This window comes from Diabrotica virgifera, chromosome 3, assembly GCF_917563875.1.
Source record: "Diabrotica virgifera virgifera chromosome 3, PGI_DIABVI_V3a".
NCBI classification, from domain to species: Eukaryota; Metazoa; Arthropoda; class Insecta; order Coleoptera; family Chrysomelidae; genus Diabrotica; species Diabrotica virgifera.
In genome coordinates this window covers 171,864,180-171,877,016 of record NC_065445.1, presented here as the reverse complement: position 1 = coordinate 171,877,016, position 12,837 = coordinate 171,864,180, and the positions used below count along the sequence as shown (strand labels likewise).

Here is a 12,837-nt window from a genome sequence, read left to right as displayed (position 1 = left end):
CATTTAAAAATTCTGAGATGGGTTTAAGTTCTATTTGAATAAACATTGAAAGAAAATAATTCTGAAAATAATTAAATAATATTTTGGATAGTTAAATAATATCTTCCCATCAATAATCGATTCTATAAGGGGCGGAACGTCACATTCCCTTTCAACCACCAGAAAAAAAAATTTTATTTAAAAAAAATTTTTTTTTTTTTTTTTCAAAATATTAAACTAGAGTAGTAGTGCTTAGTGTATCATTCCCCGTTGATTCGCAAGATTACAAATAATCACCACTAATAATCAAGGGAAAGTAGGATGGTCACTGCAGCAAATAACGGAAATTGCAAAATATGACCCGAAGTCCTAGTAAAAGTGCTAAAGATGAGACATAATTTATAATGACAAATAAGTGTCGAATTGGCAGTAAATCCAAAGTTGAACTATCCATGGACATCAGATTTATAAGGAGTATATCCAAGGACGAACAACCAGGCAAAGGTGAGAGCCAATTCATACCATAACGCAAGTACATATACTAAAGTCACCAATGAAATCAATAACTATAATAAGTGAAGAATCAAACACTCAATCCTAAATTGGACTAGCAATGGACACCAGATTCGTAATAGCATATCCAGAGAAGAACAACTAGGAATATTTATAGAATAATTTTCACCAATACCAACTAATATAAATAGTGAACATACCAAAGGAATGCAAACACATTAACCAAAATAAATGTGGAATCAGACACTCAATCCAAAGTCAGACTATCAATGGACAACAGATTCACAAAAGCATATCCAATGAAGAACGACCAGGAAGATTTATGGACCAATTCACATCCATACTAAATCATATAAATAAATTAGGTCTACGTACACCCACATCCGGTAATACGAACCTATACAACCAAATAAACAAAATAAGTGAAGAATCGGACACTTAATCCAAAATCGGACTAGCAATGGACACCAGATTTATAGGAGCATATCCAAAGAAGAACGATCAGGAAGATTTATGGACCAATTCTCACTAATACTAAATAACTAACTAAATTAGCTCTAGATCTACCCTCATCCGGTAATATGAGCCTATCGAAACTAAATAGTAAAAATAAAGGATGAACTTATAAGTTCTATGACTCCATGGTAAATACAAAATATGACGGGAACGAGCTCCCAATCTTTCATAAGACTGTATATTCATGTGAACATACATAGGATTATCCAGGAGATATTCCTGAATCTAAGCAACAATTAATGCCTAAGGAAAGAAGAGGGAATCTACTAAAAAGAAAATCAATAATTTGTCCCAGTGGGTTAATCACTAACATTACGACTCTACGTCTATGGAAAGTCAAGCATCTATATACTATGAACTAAGAGACATAAAATAAGCAAACTAGACTTCCCTATTATCGTGTGAAAATGTGCCTGGAATATTTGGAACAATTGCACAAGAATGGTTAGGAAGTGTTGTACACCATTTCCCAACCAGAAATATTATCATGGATAAACATCTGCCTACTCTGACAAGAAAGACATGGATTACGAAATCGGATAGCAGTGATCAGTTGCTGAACTTCGAACCCACGTATTCACCAACTTTGAGCATTAACAGACTAGTTCATAAGAAGAAATATGAAGGACTCAAGAATTCATTTATAAATCAAAATTCCAAATTCATTCCAGAATCATCCTGTGGAGGAAGTAAGAATCCGAATTAATATAAAGTATTTAAGGTACCTGTGACAAATATCAATAAAGTAACCCAATAACAAATTAACAACCACAACTTCTTTCCAATATGGCAAATCCAATGACATGATATAAAAACAATAAAAAAAAATAATAGGTATGTAATCAAATATCCAAGATATAACACATAATCTAAGATATGGTAGTGTAACATAGCTCCATCTATATTAAGCAAGAATACTTGTATGAGCCCACACATCCAAATATCTTAATATATAATAATCAACAGCCCTTTTATTCTGAGAGGTTGAGTACAAAACTAAGAGTACAAGTGGAGGTTATTAACTTGGTAATACTACTGGCTGGATTAGTATTTGAGAATATTTGTCGATAATGACTCAAATGCAATCTATAATACAAAAAAATAATAATAAACTCATACAAGCGGTATTACACAAGAATTCGGTACCTAATAACTAATACGTGAGAAATCATCAAGCCATGCCGAAGGATAAAAATTGCTATGGTCAGGCATTATCTGGTGATTAACAATTTAAACTAAAATACTATACCATAATAAAACTAATTAAAGGCAAACACAGGAAGATATTAGCTTAAACAACCCTGTTAAGCTAATCTTCTTCCGATGAAGTTGAAGAATCCACATCGTCCATGGTGTTGTCAGGCAGTAAATCCTTTACATGAAATTGACCAATTCGCTTATTAGTCGAATTGTCCTTTAATTCATAAATCAAAGGAGATATTACCCTTGAGACAGTACATGGGACATATTTCTGGCAAAACTTTGCAGAAATGGCATCACCCTTATTGGATTTGACAAAATTGCGCTTTAAGACTCGATCACCAACAAAGAATCGCAGATCTCGTTTCCTCAAATTATAGTGCTGCTGGTTCCTTAGGTAAGAAGTTTTTAACTTCTTCCTAATGTCTGCGAAAATATGAGGTAACGTCTGGAGATCATCTAAGCGATGAAGTTTCTCAGATATTTGAGGAAGATTTTCGGAATTGTCTGAAATTACACCAAAATAATCACCTGATAAAGCCACATTCCTACCAAAATTCAAATATGCTGGAGCGCACTGGGTAACTTCATGGACAGAAGTCCTTATGGCTTGAGCTATGGAATGAATATATTGATCCCAAGCTCTGTGATCAGGGTAAGTATAGGACCTTAGAGCTGTGACAATACTGCGATTTACTCTCTCAGTATGATTTGCTTGTGGATGGTAGGCAGCATTATAAAAGGTCTTTTGAACCTTATATTTAGCTAGAAGATCTTTAAAGGCCTTCGATACAAACTGAGGACCGTTGTCACATGACACAATTTGAGGAACACCATACACCAAAAAGACTTGTTCCTCCAAATATTTTAAAATTGCTGGAGTTGTGGCCTGGCGAAGGGGACAAACTAAAGGAAATTTAGTGAAATAATCCACAACTACCAGGCAATAGGTATTACCCTTGTAACTCCGAGGATAAGGTCCAATGAGATCCATTGAGATCATCTGCCAAGGAAAATTTATGTTCCTGAAGGAACCCATAAGTCCAGCCTGTGGTAGGTTACTTGGTTTACAAGTAGCACAAACCATGCATTTAGAAATGTACCTTTTTATAGACTTCCGCATACCAGGCCAATAATATAATTCGGCAATACGGTGATAAGTCTTATAAAAACCAAAATGACCCGCCGTAACTTCATCATGAAACATATGCAGAATATTTTCCCTATTTGGCGTAGGTACAACTATTTTCCACTCCGACATATTGGATAAGGACTCTATCGGACTTAAGATGTGTTTGTACAGAATATTATTCTCTACCTTAAAATCAGGATATTTTTGTGGGTCTTGAGTGACCCTATCAATCATATTCTGATACCACATATCAGGACTTAAAGAGGACAGATCTAGGACATTAATATCATGGACACGTGAAAGAGCATCTGCGACCACTACCCCGTTTGCCTTTCTATGGACAATCTTATATGAATAGGCAGCCAGTTTGCATATCCATCGAGAAAGCCTCTGTGAAGGGTTTTTCATACTATGAAGCCATACTAAGGAACTATGATCAGTAATTATAGTGAAATTACGACCTTCCAGATAATAACGAAAAGCTTCTAACCCATGGATGATAGCTAAGAGTTCTTTCTCCGTAGTTGAATAGTTTTTCTGGGCCTTGTTCAACTTCTTACTAGTGTACGCTATGGGGTGTTCGGAGCCATCTTTCAACTGAAATAATACGCCTCCAGAAGCTGTATTAGAGCAATCTGTCATTAGATAAAAATGCTCATCAAAATTAGGTGACATCATAACCGGAGCGCTCGTTAAAGCATCTTTAACGCGCCTAAAAGCTTCGTCAGCCTCAGGAGTCCAAGTAATGGTCTGTCCCTTTTTCCTGTTCTTCAAAAGATCAGTAAGAGGTGACAACAAAGTAGAGTAGGACGGTACAAATCGCCGATAATAGCCACACATTCCCAATATCCTACGGACTTGGGTGGTGGTCTTTGGTATAGGAAAATTTTTGATAGCAACTATTTTCTCAGGATCAGTCCTCAGCCCCTGGTTATCCACAACATAACCCAAGAACTTAAGACTAGGGCGACAAAACTGACATTTATCCAGATTGACCGTTAGATTAGCTTCCTTAAGACGTAAAAATAACTTATCTAAAATTTCCATATGAAGGGAAAAATCAGGAGTGACAACCAAAATATCGTCTAAATAATAGAAAACATAGGGCTCTAACGGTGGACCAATGACTAAATCCATCAGACGACACATTGTCTGAGGAGCAGAAACAAGACCGAAAGGCATGGTGACAAACTGGAATAATCCTTTACCACTGACAGCAAAAGCAGTATACTTCTTGCTCTCTTCACTCAGTGGGATCTGTAGGAAGGCCTTAGACAAATCAATAGAAGAGATGTATTTGGCATTCTGAAGTTTGCTCAAAATCACATCTATTCTGGGGATAGGATAAGCATCCCTGTTAGTTGTGATACTGTTTAGTTTTCGACCGTCAAAGCAGATCCTGAAGGATCCATCCTTCTTCTTCGTTAACCAGAGCGGAGAACAGTAGGACGATGTTGAAGGTTCTATGATATTTAAAGCAAGCATCGAATCTACTTCCTTTTCTAAATCTGCCTGCCAGGCTTGAGGTATGGGGTACTGATATAATCTGAAAGGAGTGGGATTTCCCACTTCGATAGTGTGAGAGATTAACGACGTACGACCTAGTTTGTCTTTTGAAGAAAGAGTAGTAAATTTAGAGATCATACTCTCTAATTGCCTTTGTTCAGAGCTTGATAAACTAGCAAAATCGTGAATAGCACTAAGGGTAGATAAATTAAATTCAGATATGGAAAAAGAAAAATCAGAACAACTTAAGGTACTATTGAAAGCATTGAAAAAGTCCATACCTAAAATTATAGAATTCTGCACGGAAGGAATAACATAAAATGTAATTTCCCTACATAAATCTGCCACTGTGATTTTAATTTGGAGTTTGCCCGTAATGGACTGAACTGTACCATCTGCAGTAGATACTTGCAAAGATGAAATGGGCATAATGGGAATACTAGAATTTTTCAATAAATTTAACGAATGTGCCCCTATCAATGAAATATTAGAGCCACTATCTAACAAAGCTAAACACGATTGTCCTAAAATTTGAATAGGAAGATATGGCCTATTATCATTTTGTTTCCTAACTAATAACGAATTAATATCTAGATCTAAAGTATTTGGTTGTCTACAACCGTTATATGGAACTAACCCAGACGTATCATCATCATTAACAAAACTAGAATCTAATATAGATAATGGAACCACATTACTATCACAATTATTATTGTTACGTTGAACACTACCAATCAAAGAAGCGTTTGTAAATGACCATCTGTGATCATTTGAATCAAGCGAATCTAACGTATTATCTATAGAAATAAATTTCTGGTTTAATTTTGTTTTGTGGTGTGTGCTGCTTTCTTGAACGACACCCCTTTCCCTTTTCGTGAAGATGGGTTTGGGTTGCTGGATGTGCTTGGTCCAGCAGTTTCGTTTGACGATGGGGTTTGATTCCCTGATTGGATGTTGGACGGAGAAACGTTCAGGGGACGGACCTCCGACGTGTCGTTTCCCGAACACTTAGAACAGTTTCTTTTAAGGGTGTTCTCTCGGCCACAACCATGGCAGAAAATACGATTTTGAGGAATCCCACAATTGTAAAATGGGTGACCAGGCTGATCACAATTCCAGCAGACAAGAGAACTAACAACCGAAACATTATGTTCATGACCCTTATTTAGCCAAGAACGTTGCCTAAAGGAAGTTGGCTGAGAAGAAGAGTTAGAAGAGGATCGAGATGTGGATGGAGGTTGAGAAGACCAGGATAACGTTTCCTCCAAACGTTTGCATTTTATAGTAAGGTCATCAATGTTCTGAATGTCCATAAGAGCTAATTGTTGATGATAAAAGGGCAATAGACATTTAAGGATGATTTTAATTTTAGCTAAATCTGACAAAGGAGTGTCTAAACGACTACACATACCTAATATAGTATTAATAAACATAGTAACAGATTCCCCAGGTTTCTGCTTATGATTCTTAATTTGATCTAATAAATCATCCTGGAATGAATACGGAAGAAAATCCGACTTCAACTTTTTAATCAGATCAGACCAACAAGAAAAATTACCCCTGTTATTCATAAACCATGTAAAAGCGGTCCCGGTGAACAACTCAGCAGAAGCAGCAAACAAATCCTCTTCAGAAACACCTCTAGATATTCGAAGACATTCAACCCTTTCTAAAAATGACATCACATCAGTGTGCTGTTTTTCACCTGAAAATGAAATACCCCATTTGTGTACTTGAACAGGTTTGGAGTACGTAAAGCTAGGTACATTGACTGAAGCATTAGGAGTAGAGGTAGCAATGGGGTTAACTCTAGAATCAAGTTCACCCTCTAGTGTTAATATTTTAAGAGAAACAGACCTCTTGAACGGTTCCTGTTCTTCAGAAGGACAGTGTAGCAAGTGTACACGGGCAGAAATATGGCCTAGACGAGATGTTAATCGCGCATACTCTGTATCCTTTACAGTTCCCCTAAACTTTTCGATTTTTTTAGACAAGCTGTCCAATGTTTCAGTGATTCCTTTTTGTTGTTCCTCAAAAGGAAGGGATACAGCTGAAATTTGGAGAAAACTTCTATTGCCAGCTTCTTGTTTCAAAGCACCTCTCAAAAGATTGCGTTTTTTATCGACAGTTGTCGACTCCTCTGGCATTATGTCCCGAATCTTTAATTCATAATCCAATTCATCCACCAGAAGATGTTCAGCTTTAAAAGCACACATGATGAGAGCAAAGTTATTGACAAATAGTCCAAAGAACAGAAATATGAAAAATATGAAAATATGAAAGTTTGCACGCAAAATATATATAATATAAACCGAGAAAATATCAGCAACACACCAACAAAATCAAAATAGCCAGCAAAAAAAACATATATATATAATGCAGTATATAATCTAATAAATAAGATCAAATAAATATATAAGATCAAATAAATGGATAAATAATCCAATAAATATTGTATACTCAAGTAAACCTACTACCTAAATACTGGAAGTAAATTTTTTTATTTATATGTAACTTACCACCACTCTAGAAAAAATATATATCTATAATAATAATAATAATAATCAACACTTAGTTGTACCTCCAACTATACCACTATTGACTGAAGAAATAAAATTGTTATATGAATTATATTATTAATAGCAATATTAAATATAAGTTCCCAATAAAAATTCAAAATCTAACCCAGAATGTAAGCTGCACAAACATATACTATAATGAGGTCCCAAAATATAAACAAAAATCAAAACAGCGTTTAAGAATACCTGATATGTATCAGAAATTAAAAATAAAATAAATAAGTAACAATATGTGTATAGGATACCAAACGGAAATAACAAAGAGATTTCAGATAAAAGAGAAGAATTGACCTAAATGAATACTGTCTCAGACCAAAAATAAAGCCACCACGTTGGAAAGCCGATGTAACAACTAGCTGATGATTTTCTGTTGGAGTGAATGAAAAGGGAGTGGTAAACTCCAACAGAAGTAGTAAAAAGAAGAAGATCTACTTAATGTAGCCAAAGGACAAAAATGTGTGGCTTCTCCGTTGAAGAAGCTGGAGTAACTAAAATACAACTTTGTAGTAGTATTTGTATGGAAGGATGCCAAGACAAAGAATATCGAATTGATACAGGACTAGAGATGAGAAATCATTAATAGATAGATATAACTTGAATGGCTAGCTAAATATGTATGAGAAGGGCCACTTGACACTCAAGGAAGGATTCGGCCAATTTGCACGGCTATTTTTGGCCAGACAATAGATTAAAGGAAGTGACAATGATGGCTCGAAAAGAAGATATGAAGATAATGTTCAGAAAATAGATAGAGTAAATATAATAATATACTGAAAATAGAATGAATTTTTGGGCGCCAGAAGAAGGATAACTAGGTTAACGCTCTTCCAGGTATTCTACGCTGCTATAGAGTATGTTAAATTTGTAGTACAAGTATGTGAAAAGTTATTAAAGATTATTAAATTATAAAATATACTACTAAAAATAAAGGAGTAATAAGAAAAAAAAAATCACAATAAATGTATATTTATTGAATGTAACTACTAGATCTTTTTAACAATCTCTGAGTTAGGACAAGTAACTAGTGTGTAACTCTAACATGACAGGAAAAAGTGATACTAGTGAAAGTCAATTACAAAATCATCATACAACTATGATCTAAGAATACTCTTTATAAGGTTAGAAAAACTGACTACGGGTACCTCTAATACAGGAAGTACAACTTACAACTAGGTTAGTAGAACCCTCACCAAATAATAATTGTACGTTTATAATACGTACACCTTAATTAAATACTACCTGATACTATATATAACATATAAATACCTCACTGTGAGTGGGACAGGCACAAGCCTTATTGAATAAATAAACCTACGAGTGGATACACAGATCCTTTTCCTAACTCGTGGTTTATAATAGTAATAATAACAAGTGAAACCAAAAACTAATCTGAGGGATTAGAATCCAGAAGTTCATATGAATTTAATAAATTAAAGTTAAAGTTAAATAAAGTTAATAAGTTAAAGTTAAGTAAAGTTAATAAGTTCAAGTTAAATAAAGTTAATAATTACAATTTTGACTAATATGTGAAGTTAATTTTTAAAAATTTAATTAAACATATACTAAAATAATGGAATGAGTTTAAATAATTATACAAAAGTGGAACACAGCCTAAAAATAATCAAGATAAGAGTACCGACTACTATTATCAGGGAAAATATCTGAGCTCAGAAATTTATACCTTTATAGATTGCAGAGTGTTGGGGAACGCTATCAATTAAATATTATGTTGTAAAGAAAAAAAACCTATAAAAAATATAAAGCAGGAAAATTGTGTGTGCAATTGAACTATAAAAAAAAATGTACTAAATATCACAAAACCAGTCTGTCTTTAATAAGAGCACAGTAAATGTTCCCAAACAAACCACTCTTTCCTAATCTTGAAGTTGATGTAATGAGCACCCAAGGGTGCTAACTCTCGCTAGCAGCTGTCCTGCTGGAGGTACAGGAGAGGAAGACTGGTAGAAAGCAGCTGAAGGTACTCAAAACTGTTGGAAAGCAGCTGGAGGTACTCAAAAAAAAGAAAATGTGGAAATAATCCAGGCTGGTCGCCTATTGATTGTTTCTCTCTGTGTGGTCTGGCCTTGGTGTTGTTGTAGGGTGGCTTTAAGATTTCATGGTAGGTGCTAAAAAAAACACAGTGTGGTGTTACTACCAATCTACCAATGTCAAAAAAAAGAAGCAAGAGATACGAGGAGGTGTTTTTATTCCTATGGGAATAAGAAGAAATAGGTCATTAAGTCCAAAAACTTGAATGACTAGACAGCTTGACCTTTTATCAGGTTGCTATCAGATGACCTTGGTCAAATAACACAAGTAATTTCCAATTGAAATACAAAATATAATTACTGTGAAAGAATATTTAATTATAATATATACACCGGTATATAGATATATTATACAAGGATGAAATATAGTAAGACTAAGCGATGGATACTTATTTGTTCATCGTTCAAAAGATAGGAGTTCTGTAGACTTGAAAGGAATATAAAAAATGGAGTTTAAATTAGCTCTATTTTCCAACTGGAAGCACAAATTAACAACGAATATTGAATTATCTCTAGATGAGTTTGATCCATGAAAATAAAACATAAAAACCATGAAAATAGACTATGTGAAACTTAGTTAGCAAATGTCAAGGACTTCCAAAATGGCTGAATAAAATACTTAATAAAATGTGTATTTACCGGGGTAGAACTCATTGGATATAGTATGCTCTAAAATTCTTCAAATCCACTGCTGCTGGATAACTTCACTATACTTTTATTGTAATATTTAATCAATTTGGAACTGAGAATTAGAGGTGAATAATTGAGTCTAATGACCCCGCACACTACGATTCAGACCGAACACTCGAGAAACAATGGCAATCCAAGGCTCACGTTCACAGCTGAATCCTTCGTACCCCTCTACTAAGCATTGGCTGTCAAAGTGGGGAAACCAATGTTGCCACGTTTTAAATGTGACGTCATCAAGCATTTAAAAATTCTGAGATGGGTTTAAGTTCTATTTGAATAAACATTGAAAGAAAATAATTCTGAAAATAATTAAATAATATTTTGGATAGTTAAATAATATCTTCCCATCAATAATCGATTCTATAAGGGGCGGAACGTCACAAACTGCCAGCTCCTGGCAAAGCATTGAAACTCCAAGATGCATCACGTTACCTATTCTATCTGGTAACAAAAGACACTGTCCGTGACCAACCTACCTACCAAGATGTATGGGATGCATTAATTCAATTGAGAGAGCACGTGTTGGAGTCCGACGTGCAAAAGTTAGCCATACCAAAGTTAGAATGCAGCCAATTAGACTGGAGAGTTATCCGAAATATGGTAGAAGAAATTTTCCAAGACACCGAGGTCCAGGTGTTAGTCTGTTGCAATCCGCATAGTTACTGGTGCAGAAAGAAGACCGTCCCCTGTCACTTTTATACAACTGGGAGTTGTAAAAGAGGGTCCAGTTGCCGATATCAGCATCCAGTTCCAGTCCTGACAAGGTTCCAGGAGGAACCATCTTTTAAGGAGGGGGCAATGTGACGAATTTCTAACTGAGGCCGGCCCTGCCCCTAGTAGTCAACAAACAACAGCGACACGTCATCGACGAGTAATGTCTCCGCTAATCCAGAAGTTTCCTCGATGATAGGCGTGGACCCGCCTCAGGCCTTCCAAATGTTTTCGAAGCAGAGCCGTATCTATATAAGCGGATGATTTTTAAGCAGCAGGCAGTCAGTTAATATATTCGAAGCGATATATTGTTTTATTGTTTGATCGGGTTGCTGAAATGTATGTATTTTTAAAGTAGATAAGTCGTATTTGTAAATAAATTAAATGTTAGAAAGTGTAAAATAAATTAGATATTGTTGTTAAATAAGTGTTAATTGTAAGTGTTATAAATAAACAATTTCAAGTAAGTCTTTTATTTATTTAATAATAATTAAAAGTCAATTCGCGTAATATTTCCTAAAAAAACGTAACACTATAATACTTTGCTGATTTCAAAAAGTTTAAAATTTTGTTTTTGATTTGGTCATGGAGGAGCTGAATAATTTCGTTTTAAATATGTTTTCCCAAGTAGGGATGCTGCTTGTTACTTCCATTAGTTATTCTCCTAACTCCTAGTTATTCTCTTGTAACACAGAATCAAAATTTTGAAAGAGCTCAAAAATCTTAAAAAAATTACCATTGTTTTGATGAAAATGTTTAACAGAATCGCCCCTCATTGGATGACACTGATATGCTAAGAACTGTATTATTGATATGTCGTTGTATTACATTTTTCCAATGACCAGTTTCTGAATTTAGAACTTTTTGTGTTTCTTCATCTATGATTTTGCCCGATTCTAGTCTAATTGCTAGTTCTACCCACTGTCACTTTGACTGTAGATGAGCAAGAGACTTAGCGTGGCTGGACAAAGCTTCAGCTATATGTTTCTAATTATTATATCCATTTTCAGTAAAGTTAATTTTAAGTGAATTTCAGTGAATTTAGTTTAGTTCTGATCCTACTGTTCTTATGCGATGAAGAAGAAGGCGGTGTTGTCGATTTTCCGTAGAATTGCAATTCCGAACCTTGCAATTGTTATTGTTTCACTTACTTAATTCTCGTTTTTACAGTTGCATTTTTGCCGCTCTTGTTCATAATATTGATTTTTTATAATATTAAAAACATAAGTCATTATTTCTTCAATTTAAAAAATTGGCTGTCCTCTAAAATTTGCCGCCCCTGAATTTGCCGCCCTGGGCAGCCGCCCAGTTCGCCCATCCCTGGGGCCGGGCCTGATTGTCACCAATGTTGTTTAATCTTTACGCTGAAACAATCTTAAATGAAGTGTTGGAAAACGCAAAAGAGGGAATACTCATTAATGGTATGCTTATGAACAATATCAGATACGCAGATGACACCTTGTTGCTGACTGGATCAATTGAACATCTTCAAGCGTTATTGAAACGAATGGTGACATTCTGCGCGATATATGGACTCAAACTCAACGCAAGAAAAACAAAGTTTATGGTTATTAGTAAACAGGCAGCCGTAAATAATAATAACTATAACGTAACAATCGGTAATGACTCAGTTGAACGAGTAAGTAATATTGTATATCTGGGTACTCATATTAATGAAAGCTGGAACCCTAGTACAGATTATTTGATCTGATGATAATATATTATGTACCTACAGTTGACTTGGAAGCCGGTCCTGACATCTTGGGTAATTCTGAAAATTATACAACAATAGAGTAGGTACTAACTCTATTCGGTAGGGATACACCGGTCACGGATTAATAAAGAAACAAACGAATCGGCAGGTCGATTGTAATATTTTAGGTATGCCAGTAACATAAGCGTAGACCTCGGGTGCGTAGAGGGCCAATATCTATTTAATTATTGAATTTTTAGTAATTTTTTG

General features: G+C 34.9%; 1 protein-coding gene across 1 annotated transcript; it reads right to left on the bottom strand.

Moving 5' to 3' along the window:
* Positions 1-5,595: 5,595 nt before the first annotated feature.
* Positions 5,596-10,537, bottom strand: LOC126882212 (uncharacterized). The gene is made up of 2 exons (XM_050647019.1): positions 10,113-10,537; positions 5,596-9,551 (listed from the first exon to the last, which is right to left on the bottom strand). Exon 2 carries the CDS (start codon positions 7,060-7,062, stop codon positions 5,665-5,667), a length of 1,398 nt encoding a protein of 465 aa, XP_050502976.1. The 5' UTR covers positions 7,063-9,551; positions 10,113-10,537; the 3' UTR covers positions 5,596-5,664.
* Positions 10,538-12,837: the final 2,300 nt, after the last annotated feature.